General features: G+C 41.8%; 1 protein-coding gene across 5 annotated transcripts in view; it reads left to right on the forward strand.

The window, feature by feature from the left end:
• The window catches only part of CACNB2 (calcium voltage-gated channel auxiliary subunit beta 2), a 444,228-nt gene that overhangs the window by 112,124 nt on the left and 310,800 nt on the right, over window positions 1–21,304 (forward strand). The window contains exon 1 of one of the 5 annotated variants that reach the window (XM_048837992.2): window positions 15,824–15,886. The exons of the other annotated variants lie outside the window; for them this stretch is intronic. Within the exon in view, the coding sequence (XP_048693949.1) occupies window positions 15,839–15,886 (48 nt within the window). The 5' untranslated portion in view covers window positions 15,824–15,838. Of the gene's footprint in view, window positions 1–15,823; window positions 15,887–21,304 lie in introns of those variants that run through there. 5 annotated transcript variants of the gene reach the window in all.

A 21,304-nucleotide genomic window follows, 5' to 3' on the forward strand; every position in this document is an offset into this window, starting at 1 on the left:
ATCAAATCCAAATCCAGTGCAGTAACTGTTTGTTTTACTTTCCAAAAGTGCACTGTAAACTGCATTATAAGACTTATTTCAGTTTGGTTTGTTCCACAGACATTCATTCAGTCCTAACTTGGAAATCTTTCTTTGATTTTCACTTTAAAAATTACCCAAAAAGAAGAGTATCAAATTTTAGGATGTACAATGTCATCTCTTCCCACTTTGCTGTAATGGTTGTGATCAAAACTCTCACACAGTTATATCAGCTATCCCTAAAAAAGATCCTGTGAGGAGGTGCCTTTCCCTGCCTGCTTATAAACAAAGTCCACACATTGTGAAGGGTCAAAAATTCACTCTCTCTTTCTGGGGTTTGACTTTTATTAAGAGATAGTAATAATAATATAAAGTTCAGCTCCAGCCATTTTCCTAGTCTTGGCTGTTGATAGGCTTAATATCTCAAGAATGCGAGGCTCACCTACTAAGTCCTCTCTCTCTCTCACACACACCCATTCCATCTCTCTGATATCAAGGTGGGGGTAATGATTCAGTTGCCTCCATGAGTCAGCAGAGCCCATTTAATCCACTCTCAGCAGAATCAGCACCTGCTAACAGGGTAGATTGCTTCAGTCAAACACTGCTGGCTCAGTACGGGCCCCGCTCAATGCAGACCTTTTACCACATTTATTGTATTCTCTGCCACACTCCTTTGTGAGGTGCAGCTTATCCCCAACCTGTTGCTGGCCAGGTTTGCTGGATGGTGCATGAGAGAGCATAGTCAGGGTTCTGATTCTTCCCTGCCCCTTTTGAGCACCTTGCACGTGCAATGAAATAGGCAAGAAGCAGTGCCTACTCTTCTTTGAATTCCAGAAAAGGACTTTTGCCTGGACATTATATGGGCAATGCAAGACGAGAAGGTCAGTTATATCCTTTCCTCTGCTATGAACGCATGTAAAGGCCAGGCAGAGTCTGGCCCACAATATACTTACAGTGAGTTTGAGGATCGATTAGAATGGTATATTTCCAGTAATGTAGTAAGCATTGCATTATTATTATGACTGTTAGTATTATTGTTATTGTTTTATTTTTGTTGGGGTAGCCCCAAAAACTCCAGTTAAGTTCATGGCTCCCTGTGCCTAGGCACTGTACGAATGATTAGGAAGACATGGACTCTGCCATGTAGAGTTTAGAATCTAGTTCAAAAGACAATGGAACAAGTGAATGTGACAGACAGTAAAGGGGGGAAAGGAGACGAGAGAAAGATGGTCACAATAATTAGATCACATGATTTATGTGTTTCCAGAATATATACTATAATGCAATGACAGGTTATTGGGTTTGATTCTGTGGAGTTATGTAGTAGGGAAGAATAGTGCCCTCAGCTTCAAGAATTACTAGGCAAAAGCCTATGGCTTGTATAATGCAGGACAGAATAGATGATTACAGTAGTTCATTGTGGCCTTAAAATCTGTATATCTATGTAAATATATAGGTTAACTATTGCATAGCTTTATGGGTCTTCCATGTCATCTAAAAGTTGCCCAGCCCAGCTAAAAATTTCATAAAACTGAAAGAGAACTTTATATTATTTATATATTCTTGAAGTAATTCAATATTCTTGCCAGACTGTAGTCAGTGTCACAAGTAACTCTTCAGGTTTTTTGAATTACAGTATACTTTTTAATTTTGCTGAATGTTTTTGGTGAAACTTTTTGAATTTCCCAAATGTATGCATTTCAGCTCTAGTTAAGACAAAATACTTAAAAATTGGCTGTTGTTTTGTGGTCAACTTTGCCACCTAGTGGCAAAAAACAAATAGAACAGTTCATCCCGTCATAAAAGAGAAGAACACTGCCAAGTGCCATTGTGTATTAGAATAATACCTCTTTGTAGTAAATTTTCTATCATTACTCTCAGAAACATTAGGAAACAGTGATAATAAAATAAATAATAAAATAAAACTTTGGTCACTCAGTTTTATCCTCCTTACATTTTATTTTGCACATTTCATGTATGAATTGTTGCATACAAAATTGAAGAATACTAGACAATTCAGATTTTTATGGAAGGCAATGGAGTTCTCATTTTGGCATGTAGAGATGGGAGGTGGCATACCCTAGCATGAAAGGAAAATGTATGAATCCTATTAGAACCATCAGAGCAGAAAAGAAGTAGTTTTAGGCAGCCACAAACCAAATTTTAAATAAGGTTCACATTTATCATGTAGTACTGTAACCTGTGTGTGAGGAGACCCATCCTTATCTGACTCTTAGTGTGTGGAAGGAGGAGTCCATTGCATCTGCAGTACCATCTCTTCTCCTCCTAATGCCCTTAGGAGACTCCTACAGAGCCTACCAAATTTGTGCTTTGTGGAAAAAAGGAGCTGGGATCAGGAGGAGGAAAGCTGGTTTCTCTTCCACCTCACTTCTGAAGTCTGCTATGGAATCTCTGCAAAGTGGAATATAGCCCTAGGTTGTAGTCTCTTTTGTGTGATGATTACTTTATTCCTGGGAAACATCGTTAAATAGAGGTTCTGGGGCAGCTGCCAATTTATAGCTAAACTTCCCGCAAGCGAAAGAGAGAGGCAAGAAATCCCATGGCCAATGCAGAATCCTGGGACCTCCCTGTGGATGGTCCAGTTTCCTGCAGATCCTCCAGGTTTGGAGGAAGAGAGGCTGGCTCTTCCATGGAGAGAGCAACCTCCCTCAGTAGAAAAGTATGGAGGAAGTTCAGCAAGTGCTTCTTCAGCATGTTCTTCTTCCAGACTCCCTTTCATGGCTGTTTTTACAGGAGGCAATGGAGCCTGAGCCTGAGTTTGTTTTTTCTTCGTTTCTGGGTTTGACATTGTCTGATATTTTTGGCAACGTAGCCTATGAATAGGCGGAACAGGGAGAAGGAAACTTTACTTTTAAAATAATTGTTTTAACAGGAACACAGAGATACTTTGTTTAAAAATGCAGCTCTACCCACATTGTAAAAATTGAATTGTCTAATTTTTGTTACAATAAAGGTAGTGTCTTTAATCTAATATACTGTTGGAAATTTCATGTGAAATGTTGAGTGGTGTTATGAGTCAGTGTACTAGTCACTGGTTATCTGGTTTCTAGTTATTTTGGTTTGCAGTAAAAACACACACCCACACCGCACACCACACCTCTTGGAAAATTCCATCTTGCTTCTCAACCAAAAAATTATACAGATAACAAGCCCAGTGACTTCTACTTGAAGGACCTAATACAGCATGTAAAGGTTTGCATAATAGCAGAAAGGCTTAATACAGAAAATTATACAGCTGTGTGGGTGTGACAGATCAGGATAGTTCAAAGAACTTCTACGTGGGTCATGTATGTCATCTTTTTCCTTGTCTTTGTATTTTGTTTTGGTGTTCTGTCTGAAACATAAAAATGAGTTGTGATACAAAGAATATGAAATATTAAACTCATTGGAAAATGTAACTGCTCCTGTAGTGCATCACTGTGATGTAGAATTGTTCTGGAAGTAAGCCTCAGGGCTTGAGTTTTAGAAGCTGACTATTTTGCCCATTTTGTAGCTATTGAGCCTGTTGTATAATCAGAATAGACATCTGCCCAAGTCTTCCCCTTTCCTAGGGGCAGAGCCTAGCTCTGCTGCAATATTTGGCAAGTAGTTAATGGAAAAGATTTTTTGGGGAATGCCCTGAAAAGGCTCATATCTTTCCATTTATGTTGGGTGACGGAACCTTTTGTTTGTTTTCTGTGTTATTCTCCAGCACTACACAACAAAACACAAACATTTATCTGATAGGTAATGAGCCATTAACTATGCAACATGTGCCAGCAGTTCCACCCTCACTTGCTCCATCCCAATTTGAATTGTGACAAGCTGTCACTTATACAAAATATATCTGAATCGCCATGCATTTTAAACTATAAGCAAATTGCTCAAAAGGAACATGTTAAATAAGCTGTCATTTAGGCAAATGAAAAGCAAAGCAGGAAAAAAATGTGATAGGCTGCAACAGTCTAGACTTCCCACTGGCTCAATCACTCAGTCATGTTTCATCCTTGCAGGAGTTGCCATGTTTTCTGATTATGTGCCAAACCAGACTTCCCAGTCTTTCTTTCCACTGGACTCAATATTAGCTGAAGGCACCTAATTTAGAAATTATTTCTCTTAGTGGTATTAGAATACCTACAACTGGTTTGAGATTTTAAAGAATTCTGTGTTTGGGTCATGAAGGGTTTAAATTTTTCTGTGTTGTGAGAGACTGAAAATAATTAATATCCATCTACATGTTTCATTGCACCTAATAGCAGGAAAATGTTTCTGACCAATCATCAGAGGAGCTCTTAAACCTTCTAGCATAGCAATTATCAGCTCTTCAGTTATTCATTCTGCACATTAGGGAGAGCTGACTTGCAGGTCTCTCAGCGGAATTTGTCCTCAGGCCAACGTTTGCAGAACTGCCCAATGATTTTGGATGCCCAAATTCAAAACAACTTGGGCCTGATTTTCAGAGGTGCTGAGTACTCAGAACTTCTTTTGACTCCGTTCATTGGAGTTGTGCTAAACAGGTCCCAAAAATCACATCCAAAAATTGAGACTCCCAAGTCTGGGGCCACTTGGAAATTTTTACCCCAGCAAATATGACAAACCAAGAAATGTCAGTGATGTCAGCATATTTGACGTGACCTTGTGTAAAAAAAAAAGTGAAATCCATTCAGAATTTGATACATTTTTAAACATTCTGACTTTTAAAAGACAATACACAACCACAGTTTGTTGAATTAGAGCAGCAAGCATTAATGATTGCGACACTTATTGTGAATTACTGAACTTTGAAAATTAGCAAGAAAGTGAAAAAGCACCAAAACTAAGCATATAAAAACTGTAATACACTTGATACATTTATTTTGTCAGCCATGCTTCTATGGGTGAAACTCAGCAATGATTAATGGCTCTTGTTGTTATGGGGTCTGTCCCAGCCGTGTGAGAGTTATGTAACTCAAATGTACAGATTTTACTCTTAACATGAATTTGTTGGAGTGCACTAGGCCTTCATGGCCCCCTGCTGGAGGCCCTGCAGTCCTACTACACCATACCCAGGAAAGGAACAGTGAAGTGAGTCCTCCTAGCCTGCCTAGAGGGGCTGCCCTGAAGCAGCCAGCCAGAGGCCAGCTAGCTCAGATGAAAGGAGTTGCAGGGTCTTAGATGGGACCAGTAGGACAAGGGAGGGTATGCTATTCTGGTCAAAGGAGTTTGAGGGACAAACAGAGTTTGGCTCTAGCTGCATTTGCTTAAACTGGGAGAGAGAGGCCCTGAGAACTTTAGCCCTGAGGTGAGGTGTGAAGATAAAGGGGGCAAGTAGGAAGAGGCCCAGGGAATCAGCAGCAACAAACTGAAATGAGCAGAATGTGGCTGCTGTTTATGGAGGGCCTGGACTGGAACCTGGAGTAGTGGGTGGTCCTGAGTTCCCCCACTGGCCACCAGTGAAGTGGTGTAAACCCTGAGAATGGGACAAGACTCATTGGGAGCGTAAACCCCAGGAAGGGGACAAGGCTTGTTGGGAAGAAGAAATGAAGGGCTGAATTTAAAGGGCCCAGAGTTGGAGCTGAAGACCCTGGTGAGGGTAGACAGATAGCAAAGAGTCCAACAAACTACCCCAGAAGGGGTTTATTTTTGACTGTCTGACCTGGCTGAAGGGCTGAACTACTGAAAACCCATTAAGTGAAGTTGACAACATACAGGGGGTGCCAGGAGTGGAAAAAAGTACTACAATATTGCATGCAGCAGCCAGAGGCACTTGAGGTGATTGTCCCCCATTACGAGTAGTAGAGATTAGCACAAGAATATTGCTGTCATCTGTTCATGAGCATAGGAAGGTTCAAATGCTACATATTTTACTGCAATTTTAATGACTTAATTTTAATAACATTCTACCAGCTTTAATCTGACAGATTCTTACTTGATAGATAAGCCTAGAGTTTGTCTACATCCCCAGTGCCATACTTACCGCCTGCACTATCTACTTGTTCACTCTTTCTTTGAATGTAGTACTCTCCCATGCTATGTGTTATGTTGTATCTTGAGTCACATCTCATAATGAATGACATTTAGCGTGCTAAATTCAAATGCAAGAGGACAACAGAGGGCATACAGGGTTTGTCCAGGTTCCCACATAATCCCCAATTTCTGTGATGCCTTCTTACTTTTCTCCAGTGGTGGAGCCCCACAGATGATTCTGTGGGTCTAAGTTTTCTTAGGTTCTTGGGCTGCTGCAAACCAGGACTCTGATAAATTGGTTATCTGCTTAATTGGTTACTGAAGACCCTGGGCAAGGAATCAGGGATAAATGAAATTATATTTAAATGGATCTCCTCTCCAGGGGATCAGGAAGGTGGTAAGGAATTATAACTCATTTTCCCAATGACTTTTTTGTGTGAAGTGTAGCAGGATTTTATCCTTTCACTCCTCTCATTCAGAATGTATGTGAGGCCATTAAGAAAGATAATTAAGTAGTTTGGGCTGCGGTGCTTTGAGTATGCTGGCATCCAGTATATCAGTCCATCTCATCAGATCCAGACTGGAATTACGCAATCAGCTTACAGAATGTCTGGCCAGTATGAGGCCTTGGATGAGGGTGAGCTCGCTGAAACTATACCCAGAAAATGCAGGTTGGCTGGAGGAGCCAATGTGAAGAAACTGCAAAGATAATACTGACCACCTCTGGTGGTAGTTTTTGTTGTGTGTGTGTGTGAGCTTGTTTGTTTTTATTTACACAACTTCTAAAGTAAAGAAACCCAAAGAAGGGGAATACAGATCTATACATCCACATATCTCATTCACTATCAAGATGTCAGCTCCTACCTCTGACTGGCCCATGATGCCACCTGCCATAGTCCACTAACTACATTTTCAAATATCAGCTTTCTTCTAGGCTGCTCCACAGGCTTGACTGGAGCTCCTTGTAAACATCTGCGAAGCTACCACATTATCCTCCTTCAAAACCCTCCTTAAAACTTGACAGCAGTTAGGTAATGGTCTCAGGCTCAGCACACTAACAGCCTATCAGACTTTTTTCTGTAAAATGATTGGATTTTGTTCTGGTAATGGTACCGGGGACCAAATGTACTGCCTTTGCAAATCCATTAATGCCAGCAGAGTTATAATGGAGATGAATTTGGCTCAGAGGGTTTTGTGTCCCCAAAAGTTACTAAAAGCAAATGGTTTAGTGGAAGGCAGAGAAATATGTTCTTTTCAGTGTATGGATTAAAGATACTTGTTCTCCTAAAGGATCTTATGTCATCAAGAGAAAAAAGAAACAGATGAAACCAAGCTTAATGTTCTTGGTAACGGTCAATGTACAGATTTATTGCCTTATTCTAAATCAATTACTTATATGTGTAAATGCTCACTAATGAAAGGGTTGAACAACTTGGGTCTGTAATAGATTCTGTACCCCTTACTTGCAGTCCTATTTGCTAAGTTTCAGAATGATTTGCAGAAATGCAGAGAACTTTGTCTTCATCCTGGGGAATTTTAAACTTATTACACTATTTTGTTTTCCATGGGACAATTAATTAATAATCTTGTAATCACAACAGATATGAACCTATCTAATGGGTCTGTTACATTGAAATTGCTGGCATTGACTACACTTTCTTATTAAATTACATGAATGTTAAAAAATATTTTTAAAAAGAGTGCATTAGACTTGAAGCATAATGTTCACAGAAGCATTCACAGGGAACTGTTGTGTTTATACTTTTCCATCTTTAAAAGTTACTTAGGACAATTTATTGCATCTCATTTATTTATATATAATTTTCAGTAGTGAGATGTGACCACCTTCTGAGTTCTTATTTTTCTTATTAGTTAACACTGTTACTTCATTATTAGTGATTGGACTATATTAGTTCTGGTCAGTTGTAACAGCTCTGTTTCAACATAGCAGATCTGAGGTAGAAGCGTAGGTGGTCACTTATTTGACAGAGAGTGTGCTGGCCCACTGTGAAACGATTGCCAGGAACTGAATAGCAGTCTGTATGATGTGCCAAGGTCCCTGACTCAAGGCCTTTTCCACTACCTGGCAGGATAGAAAATAAACCTTGACTAAAAGTTTCAAAATTAGGTGCCTAAAATTAGGTTTCTAAATCTAGATTTTCTTCCTAAATGTAAAAATGTCCTGATTTTCAGAGATGTTGAGCACTTGCAGCTCCCACTGATATCAGTTATTTTCTATGCAACTCTATTAATATTGGTGTTATACCCAGGATGAATTTGGCTGAGAGACAGAACTGATCCCATTGATATCAATGGGGTCTGTAGGTTCTCAGCTCTTTGGAAAATCCACTTACTTGCATGCCTAAATATATGATTAGGTACCAAACTATGGGCACCCAATTTTCAAAATTGATTTGTTGGCTTCAGTACACACACCCTCAAGTCCTCCTTTATTAGTGTGGCCAAATCTCCATTACTTCCAACCAGAAAGAGAACTTTCCCCAAACCACTCAGCCAATTCCTTTTTGTCTACTTGTGATAGACTGTTGAGAGCTAGTAGCTGAGCCAGCACTCTGATCACTTAAGCATTAACTCCACCAGGAAAGGCCGGCTGGAGGAGCAGAGTAATTAATTGCCTAAATAAAGTGGGGGTTGATGAGCCAAGAGCTAATTATCCCACCAGCTGGGGAGGCTAGTTAAAAGCACAGGAAGGAAGTACAAAGGGGAGGAGATGCTAGCAGATCCCATGGGAAGCTAGGTCTCTGGCTGCTGAGCTTGCTTCCTCTCCATGGAGAAGGGGCTGAAGGACACTGTAGTTGGAAGTGCTGCACAAGGACTGTGATGGGGACTCACAGAGTGTTGACAAGCAAGAGGCATTGTGAGGGACGTCAGAGTGGAAGAGGAGCCTGCCTTGTCACAGTACTCCTTAAGTGTTCCTGCTTCCCTGGAGTCCCCTTCTTTCAATCTCTATGGCAGTGGTTCCCAAACTTGTTCTGCCGCTTGTGCAGGGAAAGCCCCTGGCGGGCCGGGCTGGTTTGTTTACCTGTCGTGTCCGCAGATTTGGCCGATCGCGGTTCCCAGTGGCCACAGTTCGCTGCTCCAGGCCAATGGGAGCTGCTGGAAGTGGCGTGGGCTGAGGGACGTCCACGCAGTGTACAGCAGCAGTCAAAAAAGCAAATAGGATGTTAGGAATAATTAAAAAAGGGATAAAGAATAAGATGGAGAATATCTTGCCCTTATATATATATATATTGCCCTTATATAAATCCATGGTACGTCCACATCTTGAATACTGCATACAGATGTGGTCCCCTCATCTCAAAAAAGATATACTGGCATTAGAAAAGGTTCAGAAAAGGGCAATTAAAATGATTAGGGGTTTGGAACAGATCCCATCTGAGGAGAGATTAAAGAGGCTAGGACTTTTCAGCTTGGAAAAGAGGAGACTAAGGGGGGATATGATAGAGGTATATAAAATCATGAGTGGTGTGGAGAAAGTGAATAAGGAAAAGTTATTTACTTGTTCCCATAATAGAAGAACTAGGGGCCACGAAATGAACTTAATGGGCAGCAGATTTAAAACAAATAAAAGGAAGTTCTTCTTCATACAGCGCACAGTCAACCTGTGGAACTCCTTGCCTGAGGAGGTTGTGCAGGCTAGGACTATAACAAGATTTAAAAGAGAACTGGATAAATTCATGGAGGCTATTAGCCAGGATGGGTAAGAAATGGTGTTCCTAGCCTCTGTTTGTCAGAGGGTGGAGATGAATGGCAGGAGAGAGATCACTAGATCATTACCTGTTAGGTTCACTCCCTCTGGGGCACCTGGTATTGGCCACTGTCGGTAGACAGGATACTGGGGTGGATGGACCTTTGGTCTGACCCAGTATGGCCATTCTTATGTGCCCTTAGATTGTTGCAGGTGGAGGTGAAGGGCTGGAGTAGTGGATTCTCAGTGGAGAAGTGGAGTAGCTGGATTCTCAGTGTACAGCTTCAGAAGGGAGCCATGAAATGTGGGATGGATTTTCAGGAACTCGGGTAACTACAATCTAAATGTTACTGGGTTGATCAGAATCTCAGTCTTGAAAAGCCCCAGATATTGGTGGTCCAATTTGGCCCAGGTGTAAGTTGATTAAGATTGCAGGTGGACAGCCAGACCTTGTCTCCTATGGCAAGGTCAGGGGCAGCCTGACAGTCCTGATCAGAGTGATATTTATATACTTCCTAATTTGCTTTTAAGTACTTCTTGAGTTCCTTGTGTAATTGGGAGGGATGGGTAGCTAGATCTGTGACAGCGGATCCTGGGGAGTTTGTGAGGATGTTCAGATGAAAGCCATAGTTAGCACAAAAATGGGTTTGTTGGGTAGAGGAGCGAGTGATATTATTGTAACAACTCAGCATACGGCAGCAGAGACAACTAGTCATCTTGATGATAGTTCAAGAAGGAGCACAGGTATTGTTCGAGAATCTGGTTGACCAGCTCCTGTCCATTAGTGTGTGTATGGTAGGCAGATGAGAGGAGGAGCTCCATCTTTACAAATTCCTACCAGAACCAGGAAACAAACTGAGAACTATGGTCTAACTCTGTGCCTGATGCATTCCATGGAGATGATAGACATTCTCCAGGAAGAGGCAAGCTGTTGCCTGGGCAGTAGGAATGGCAAGGCAAGGATGAAGTGTACCAGTTTAGTTAACAGATCATCTACAACTAGGATTGTTGTTTGACCCGGGGAATGCAGCAGTTCCACAATAAAGTCAAGGGATAAGGTAACCTATTGTTGAAGCAGAATAGGCATGGGTTGGCTGAGTGGTTCTGAGTGGGGTACTTGGTCCAGACACACAGGTCAGCTTATGCTCAAATAAATTGGTATGAAGTGAGCTGTAGCTCACAAAAGCTTATGCTCAAATAAATTGGTATGTGTATAAAAAGATCTTCTACACTTTCCACAGTATGCATCCGATGAAGTGAGCTGTAGCTCACGAAAGCTTATGCTCAAATAAATTGGTTAGTCTCTAAGGTGCCACAAGTACTCCTTTTCTTTTTGCAAATACAGACTAACACGGCTGTTACTCTGAAACAGGATCTTATGTAAATCTTGACTGAGGTGTGCAAGCCTGAACATCAGAAACTCCTTGCAATTAGGCTTCAGGTGCTGAGGTGGCTGAAGTGCCCTGCAAAGGACATGTCACAACATAACTTAAGAACCTGTAGCCTTTGTTGTTCCTCTGGGATGCAGAAATGGTCCTTCTGGTAGAGAACCCTACTTTGCAAGTGGTGAAGGGGTCTTTCAGTAATAAGGCAAAAATTAACTCCATTAGGCTGTTTTATTTTTCTATTAATGAAGCTGGTGCCTTTAGAATTGTAGGAGTCTTCTCACCTGGTTCTAGGTATTCAGACTTATGGGACAGGGCATCAACCTTCCCATTTCTTGCTCCTGGGCGATAGGTGACTGAAGTCAAACCAGCTAAAGAAGGTGACCAGCAGATCTGTTGTTGACTGAGGTGTCTGTCTGTTAGAAAATACTCCACGTTCTCATGGACGTGGAATATTATCTGTGGACACTTGAACAGGGAATCTGGCACCCTCCATAGGTGGTGATATTCCTCGAATGATGCCCTGATAGCTATGAGTCCCTTGTCCCATATACCATAAAGCTTCTCTGCTGGGGCTAGCTCACAAGATTAATAGGGACATGGATGAAGTCGACCATCAGCACCAGCTAGCTGGGACAGTGCTACCCCAAGGGTGATATTCGACGTGTCTGCCTCCACTGTGAATGGTTTTGTGGGATCTGTGTGAACCAAGATGGGTGCTGTGGTGAACTTCTTTTAGCTGATGGAAGGTGGTTTGTCATTCAAGGACTGGGTGAGCTGGACTTCTTTTTATATAAGTTCAGTCAGAGGAGCAACTGGGCTGGAAAAGCCCTCAATGAACTATCTGTGGAAATAAGTGAAGGCTACAAACTGTTAGATCCTGCAGGTACCCTTTGGTGTGGCCCAGTCAGAGATGGTTGCTACCTTGCATAAGTCCATGGTTAGACCCTTTGAGGAGATAATGTAACCAAGAAATTCTTTTGTATCCTGATCAAACTCTCACATTTTGGGTTTTGCATATAGATGGTGTTAGCAAAGTCTTTCTAGGATGCGTATATAAGTTGGTTGTGAGAAGCCTGATTGTTGGAAAAGATGAGGATGTCATCCAAATGAGGATGTCCGTGCCTACATAATGGTCTAGCATATCCCCAAAGATATAGTTTATGAAGTGCTGAAACATTGTTGGTCATTTCACAGGCTGAACAACGTGACTAGGTACTCAGTGTCTGTAAAGGTGGTCTTCCACTCATCTTCATCCCTAATTCAGACCCTGCAAAGGTCCAACTTAGTAGAAAACTTGGTGGAGTGGAATCTTTCAAAAAACTCATTAATGAGAGGTAGGAAGCATTGATTTCTAATCACAACCCTGTTTAATGCTCGATAATCAACATAGGGCATTAGAGATCCATCTTTTTACTTTACAGAGAAAATTGGAGCTTCAGTGAAGATGTGGAAGGACAGTTAAACATATTTTGTAGGTTTTCCTAGAGGTAGTCATGGGGAGCCTGAAGTTCCATCTCTTAAAGGGAGTAGATGTGGCCAAAAGAGACTTCTGCTCTGGGCTGGAGGTTGATGGAACAATCTGTGATGGGGTGACAGCGTGTCTGCATTCTCTTTGTCAAACACATTGGCAAAGAGGTAATATTGAGGCAGTGAACCAGGCTGTAGAAGGTAACAAGAATTCCTAGGAATTAGCCTGCTCAGACTCGGGATTTTGAGGAAGGCAGCCATAGAGGGCTCCTTGTGTATGGTCCCCATAGGTGAGTGCCAACACTTCTGTCTCCTGAAAACGTGGTGAGCTGAACTATATCGTGCCTGCCCACCAACAAACATGTGAGTTGTGGGTGGTGAGCCAGGGCATGCCAAAGACTACTGGAGAGCACTTATGGTGCTCACATAAGCCTAGATTGGAGGGTCTCATGCTGACCCTGGAGAGTAACACCTTCCAAGGGTGTGGTCTGGTAGATAACTGGGCAGATAGATTTCACCAAGTCCAGAGAGTCCTTGTGTTGGGTGGGGATCTTATGTACTCATGCAAAGTCCAGGTCATGAAACTTCCTGAGGCTCCCAAATCCACCAGTGCCTCCAGGTAAACCTCAGACATGGTAGGTGTCGGACATGCAGAGGAAGTTGGAGATACGTATGCTGGGTACTGATAATAGGAGGAGACGCCAACCCAGCCCAGACCCCTCTGTTGGGGCTGGGATTTGGCGTTTCCTGACCAGGGTGCAGACCAGACGTAGGCTGGTCAGCCTGACATGAAGTGTCCCAGTTTTTCACAGTCTAGGCATAGCCCTGATGCCCAGTTCTGATTTTTCTCTGCATCAGAGAGGCGGGGCTGGGCTTGGTCAAGCCGCATGGATCCAGGCTGTGAGGAAGGCACTGAAGGTAGACGGACCAGAGAAAGTAGGAGTAGCATGAGTCTGGAAGCTGATCTTCTTTCTTGGTGGCACTCCATGCAATTGTCATTATGCATTATATTATGTTTCATCTTTATGCCGAGGTCAGTCAGGGTGCCCAGGGAACCAGGAGCTCATGATGTCGTCAGGTAAGTGGAGGCAGAAATGATAGCGCTGCGCGGCTTCATTCCATTCAATATCTGCTAGCAGGTGATGGCGCTCTGTGGCATACAACCGGCCAGTGCCCGTGCTGCAACACCCAAAGAGCAGCCTCATCTGTATGTTCAGAAGTAGGTCTTTTAAGATCATAGCCATGACCTGAATGAAGTCTTCAGAATGGCACATGAGTGGGCTAGCTTTCTCTAGGCATGAGGATGTGCAGGTCAGAGTCTCTCCGGTCAGCAGACTGACAATCAGTCCCACCCTAAATTGGTCAGTGGGGAATGACTAAGGGCACAGCAGGAATAGAAGGCAAGACTGACTGAGAAACCCCCAAAATGTGCCCTGATCACCATTATACTTATCAGACAGGGGAATCTTTGGCTCATGGTGAGTGGGGGTTGGAGTCGGGGGCGGCACTGCCTGTCTACGCAGCACCATGTTCTGTGCCTGTAGCAACCTGTACCTGCAGAGTCTGTAAGGCACCCACTATCTCTGGCAGGGAAACATTGGCCTGGGGGAGGGTTCCATAATAGCTGCTGGGCTATGGGCCCCTTGTCAGCTCTTGTTCCGCTCTATTCTAGTTTTGGGCTGCTCAAACTGCCAGGAGACCAGATCATAGGCTGTTCGGCCTAGTGGTCAGAGCCAAACGTCAGAACTGGAATCCGAAGGCAGGAGCAAGGCTGGGACAGGACTGCAACAAGGCCGGGTGCAGGGCAGAGGCAAGGCAGGACCAGGGCTTGGAGTGAGGTGAGCACAGGGAGGCAGAGAATCCATGAGCTTGTACATTTAGCAGTCAGCTAGCTGCTGCTGCTGCTGGTCTTAAGAACTGGCTTACTAGCTGCTTCAGGCAGGGCGGTTCATCAGGCAGCCTTATTGATTTGCTGCAGGGCCTTACTCCTGACACTTTGCCTCAGTACAAAAAAGATAAACTTGTACATTATTTTAATCTGATTTTTTTCTCTCTCTCTGCTGCTTAATAGCTTTATTTTAAACATACCTTGTACTCTACATTTTACCATTCTAGTTTTTAGCAGTGATTTTAGCAAGGTGATAGAAGAGTTAATTTTTTCTTCAATATTAAAAGGGATGTGAGTCACTTGCTCATTTGTTCAGAGAATGTGGTACTGGAGACATCTGAGAGTCACAGGACAGTGCCACAAAGTACTGAAGGACTTAATTTTCAGCCATGACATGCCTATTAAGCCTTTTCAATGTTAGAATATTCAATCCACCCCTGGAGAACGATTGCTTAGAGATGGATAGTAATCATAGACAGGATAATTTAATCTGACAAGAGTTCACACATTCCCTATCTCTCTTGTTAATATATGGAGAATAACTTTTTATTATTTCTCTATCTTCAAGATCAGTATCGAAAGTGTGGATAATGAATTATCTAAATAGTTAATGAACTCAAACAGTGTTTTAGGCAATGAAAAGTGCTAATATCTAAGTCTAAATGTATACACTCGGCTTGGTGTGTTCTCACCGATTCTTGTAGTCAGAATAGCAACAGAAGAGACTGTGCAGCTGCAGTGCCTCAGTGAGTACGGTAGGGAAGGCCACGAAGCAGTCCTGCCTACGATTCATGTGAAACACCTACTGCACGACAAAGCATCTGACAACTTGGAGGGTGGTTCTGTGATCCAAATAATCCAGAGTGAATTAAAGTCTAGACTTGGTAATTTTTCAGGATAGAGGAGGAGGGATAAATAACAGATCAGATATGCCCAGTATGGTACAGAGGTAACACTGAATCAAGGATGCTCTTGGTAGTTTATGCATTGTGAGGAAAGCTATAAGAGCAGCAGCAGCAACAGCAGTGGCAGCAAGAGACCTTCAAAAAGCAGGGTATTGCAGTAGCCTGAGATGTAACGATCCTGTTCTATTTGAGTCTTCCTAAGTTCTGAATGGTTGATAGGAACATTATGCCATCTGTAATAAGATTTATAGGAATAGGCATGTGTTTGTGATGGAGGGATACTGAGGAAATGGATACAATTCTGTAAATATACATTCATCTAAAAAAGAGGAGTTTCATCTGCCTTCAGGACGAGTTAAAAAAATTGCTTGGGAGCTGGAGGCTGTATGTTTTCGCTACCTGTTCCCCTTACCTGGGGCTGGAAAGTGAGGAGAAATGGACCATGTCTTAGAGGAAACGAGAAGACAGACTGAAGCTTGGTGAAACTATACACTGATTGTTTTCTGCTGTTCTCTTCATGCAGTGCTGTGGGCTTGTACACCGTCGGCGAGTACGGGTTTCCTATGTAAGTTTCAGATTCATTTAGAATGACAATGACTAGGAGCTGAACATATCATTAGTGTTTTTGATGCTGCAGTGTCCATCATTCAAATATTTTAATACATGTCTGAAGGACCCTCCAGAACACTTCTCATCTGTGCAATGAGTTTTCTCAGCACAGAGGTACAAGAACAGTTCTAACAGGTACAGATTTCCTAAATGTATTATAAATGTTTTGCGTCTACCTAGAGTGGAATGATGACAATAACTTGCAATGTCAAAAGATTAGAAGTCTGACCTTTCTGACACTTTTTTTGGGTAAAACCAAAGGCAGTTCTGTTTTTATTGGTGGAAGCTCTATGTATGTGGGGACATTAGGAAGGGATGTCTGTATTTACCTATATATTATGTATATTAAAAGTCCATTTAAGGTTATAAGTAACAACTACAGACCAGTAAAAATTGAGTTTCAACACAATCAAAATATTCATGTAGAATAGATCTGCTTTTCAGCATTGTTCCACAGAGCAAACAGTAGCACAATGACAAAAGCATAGCATGACAGTTTAATCAGTCTGGTGTTTTTCAAAACAGAATAGTGTAATATTCTTGTTTGACAAATCTGCTCTGTATTGCAAAATGGCTGGCTGAGTATTAAATTCCACAAGGAAGGCTATCATGAAAACTAAGGTATTAGTAATAAAAAAAATTGAATGATAATTGAAATGTGTCTGAACTACACTTAGGTGACATGATAGTCTCTTAAGTAATGCATTTATGCTTTAACATTCCTCTTCTAGCCTGCTATTCAGTTGTCAGAGAGATGTGATAAGAAGCAGGAGGTTTATGCAATCTGGCCAAGCTGCAGTACTGAATTGCTTAACATGTTCAGCAAGCAGCTTGTATTATTGCTTGTCACACAAGAAAATAGAAAATATATTAGGAGAAATAGCTCTGCTGTTCCTCAGGTGTGGGCAATGTATTTCTCTGTGACATGAGAGGGTTTTATATGAAATATTTTATTTATGATCACAGGACAAACAAGGTCAAAGACAGTTGTGATCTAAATCAAAGTTGATATAGGGGATCAGGCAGAGAAAATAACAAATGCATTAAAACCCCCAAATCTATTTGTCTAATATATACTGCAGAGGTACAAAACATTGCAAATGTAAGTGTATTAGTAATTGTTTGCCATGATTGATTTGACTTCAAATGTATTTTGGTTTTTGTTGGTGCAACAGTTGACATAATGAACTGTACTAATAAAAGAGCAGAAAGGTATTCTGAGTTCTTCTGCATTCAAAGTCAGAATTAAAATAGCATCATTTTCTTTGTTTGTTTGGAATAAATAATACAAATTACCAATATATACATTACTTCAAACATCTCTTTAATATTAAATAACATGAAATATAAAAACAAACACTGGAGCTTTTGTTATGCACATACTGATTTGATTGTTTATCCAAATAATCATAGATAAATCTAACTATTCTTACTCTTTAATGCGGAAGTTAAAATTTAAATTAAAAAAGTGCTAACACTATGGAGTCTGTTCTCCTTTCTCTGTTTAACTTCCTCCCATGTTAGTGGAAGTTAGGCTCACATACAAAAGGAGAGGATCTAGAGAACTCCCCCGCCCCCACAGTATTATTGTCATTTAATACTTGCACACACTGTTCTGCATTGTTTGGACAGAACAGTAAAAGTACCCTACTTAAACTATATTTAAGAAGCTGGCATAATATGTTGGCTGAATAACAATTAAATTGACTCCGTTTTAGTTTCAAACTTCTGATTTCTGGCAGTCTAATACCGTAACACATCTAAAACTCCCTTAAATCCATCATTGTTTTTAAATTTGGGATTGGAGGAAGAGGGATCTTTTGGGTGAAGTCCTTGAAGTCCTGTTTCCTCTGCTTGGACCATACCTCATGGCACTTCTTGCCCCACTGTACTTTGCCAAAATACCTATCCTCACGGTATTGCAAGTACCCCATGCACCAGTTGCCTACCATCCTTCACCTCCATGGTGGATGTGTTCTGGTGGTATAGGCAAAAAGTATAGGTGTCCTCCATCATTCAGCATAAGACTGTCTGGTCAATTACTTAAGCCAGTTCACCAAGGTCTCCTTCCCAATAGATTTACAGTACTCAACCCTTTTAACCTACTTCCTGACTAATTTTAGTAGCCCCAGGATATGATTAACACACCTAACTACCTAACATAACTCATTATGACAAACTGTATAGATTGAGCACAGTTCAAGAGGCTTGCACACTTTCTCTTTTTATGTCTGTAACACCTAGCACTCAAAGGCATTATGAAACCAGTAACTGCGGTAGAGACACACACAAACTTAACTAAGATTGTGAAACAACCCTGATTGGAACCTGTTACAAAACAAGGACACCCACTCCACTTCTGACAGTCATTAAAGCACATACTCAAGTACACTTCCTTGCTACTTAGATGCTCAGTTTCAGGAAATAATCAATTGACTGATTTGGATGATCACCCAAGAAAAACTTATCAGCAAATCTTTGCTCAGCTGTCAGCTTTCAACTCAGTTACTGTTCATGGCAGGAATTTACATTGCAAACACATATGGAGCAAAGGACAGACACATCTATAGTCTCTCCCTGGTGCACCAGAGCGCAACCCAAATTGCTGGAAAATAGAATGCGACAGTAAAAGGTGCCCATACAAGATAGGTACTTGATATCACCAAAAGGGCTTCCAGGTGGCTGGCCCAATACCTCACTCTTCTGCCTTCCAGGTGTCTTTGGCTTTTGGGAAGCAATGAACTTAAGGAGGCAGGCCATTTAATCCCATTTCTTCTGGGTGCTCCAGCTTGTTTTCTCTTCTTGACATTGCTGGCATCGGCCAATCAGATAGTGACCCATACTTCTGCTGAAGATTCAAAATGAGAGTTTTCCTTTCTCTCTATCCAATCAGGGAACAAGAACCTTTGAGTTCTTGCAACTGGGTCTGAAGTTTTCCAGTCTTTTTGTGCAATGTGTCTTGTCACACCAGTTTATATAAGACAAGTTAGGCATAGCTGTTGGTTCAGCCATCTTAGGACACACATTGAATACTGTCTGGTTTGCTCCAGTAAGCAGCTTACCTCTTTATATCACTTTCTGTGAGCCCCTCTGAGGTGCATCCTTTGGCCAACTTTGCACATTGCTTACTCAAGTTGAAAGCTGCTAGCTGCTGAACTGTCCAGCTTAAAAGGTCATAGTTTATAAAAAGTCATCCACGTTCTTTGTTGGTTTTTAAACTTACTTTAACAGTCCATTGTACAATGCAAAGGCATGTCAAGAACTGGTTGATCAGATTTATAAATATTTCTTTATGTCTGACTGAGCTGTGTCTATGCATTATTGACCAAACAGTTATGTTTCTGATTATTCCATTCTGTAATCAAGTGTCCTTGTAGCACTTTGGTTGCAGTTCCTCTTATTTGCTGCACAGCTTCGATGCAGTTGACCATGCTCCTTCTCTTGAATTCTCCCCTGGCTTCCATGACTCTGGCATCTCCTCTCTCTTCTTTCTCCTCTCTTCTCTGTGTAATCTGATCCACAAACACAAATTCAACTATCATCTATATTCTGAAAACTCACATATCTATGACTGCTCCAGACCTGTCTCCTTCTGTCCAAACTAAAATCTCAGCCTGTCTGACATCGTCTCATGGATGTCTAGTCATCAGCTCAAGCTAAACATGGCTAAAACAGCTTTAATCTTCCCCACTCCCACCTCCACCCCAAACCCTGACCCACCTCCTCTTTCAATCATTGTGGACAATAACATCCTTCTACCTGTCACTTGGGTCCATAACCTGGGCATCATCTTTGACTTTGACCTCTCTTGGTCCTCATATTCAGACTATATCTAAACCTTGCAGTCTTTTGACATAACATTTCTGAATATAACTTTTCCTATCTAGCCAGTCTGCTAAAACTCTCATCCTTGTGTTTCAATTACTGCAACGTATTTTTCTTTGGCCTTAATAGTGCAGCCTTGCCCTGCTCATATCTATGCAGAAAGCTGCTGCAAAGACATTCTTCTAGCCCATTGCTTTGGCCATGTCAGTTCTTACTTTGAATCCCAGCACTGGCTTTCCCTTCTCTATTGCATCAAATATAAGCTGCTTACATCATTATTTAGGCCCTTCATGGTCTATTGTCACCCTATGTATCATCTCCCATTCACTATCAAAATGTGGACCTGCAACTCCTTGGGCAGTTGCAAGCTTCCATTGCCCACTTGCTAAATTTTCAAACATGCATCCTTGTGCTTTCTCACATGTTGCCCCTCATACTTGGGAGGAACTCCCCATAAACATCTGTTAATTTAAATCACTATCCTTCCTCAGAACTCTCCTTAAAATTGCATTGCTGTGATACCTACAAAAACTTGACAACCATTAATTTGCTGATGTTTTGATACCACTGTCTATCATGTATTGTCTCATTGTTTCCTTGTACTCCCCCTCTATCTGTCTGTATCCATCTCTTGTCTCTTGTGTTATACTTAGGTTGTAATCTCTTGGGGGTATTGTTCTGTTCTGTACAGTGCCTAGCACGTGAGGTTCTGGTCCATGACTGGATGATCCTAGGCACTATGGTAATACAAATAAATAGTAGTAATTTAGATCAAATCTAGTTTAACATCTATTTTCAAACAAAAAGTGTATTTTAAGATGCCTCATGTCAAGACTTGCCTGCTCTGCATGTTGCATATAGAAAAACAAGAGACAGAAGGGTGAAGGGGCAGAACAATCAAACTAACAAGAAGTGTGCCATTTCTCTCTGAAAAAATGCCTCATGGTTAGTCACCATCTTCTTTCCCTTGGTTTTCTCCATTACAGTTGAATACATTAGCATATCACTTGGGATGTCATCCATTTATTTTTCTCTTATTATATCCAGAGAAAAAATTATGTGATTGGTTTCTTCTTAGCTATAAGAGTTCTGATGCAAAAGTACTCATATACACACAGATTCTGGCTGTGTCTGCATAGACACAATGGGAGAGAAGCAGTGCTGGAGTTTTGTTTTTATTTTTTTTAAGGAAAAAAATGCTGTAATGCAGGGCAGTGGGAGGCCCCAAGGGGGACCAGAGGGAGAGCTGGTGGCTGGGGGAGACATAGTGGAGCAGGGGGTGACTTCCACCCAGAGCCCAGTCCAGCCCTGCTACCTGCCTGGCTTCTTCTCCCTGCCATGGGGCTCTGTTGTCCAGGTGGCTCTTCAGTCTGGCTCCTGACATCGCATGGCTCAGGCGCCACTGTAGGCTCCCCTGCCTGGCCATTACTGCAGCATCCCCGACTCCCTCCATGATGACTTGCTGCCAAGTGCCCTGTGACTCTAAGAGCATCCCAATGCCGGAGGGGGAAGTGTCCACGGGTATCAGTCCTTGTGTCACTGAATGGAA

The sequence above is a fragment of the Caretta caretta genome, chromosome 2, assembly GCF_965140235.1.
Source record: "Caretta caretta isolate rCarCar2 chromosome 2, rCarCar1.hap1, whole genome shotgun sequence".
NCBI classification, from domain to species: domain Eukaryota; kingdom Metazoa; phylum Chordata; order Testudines; family Cheloniidae; genus Caretta; species Caretta caretta.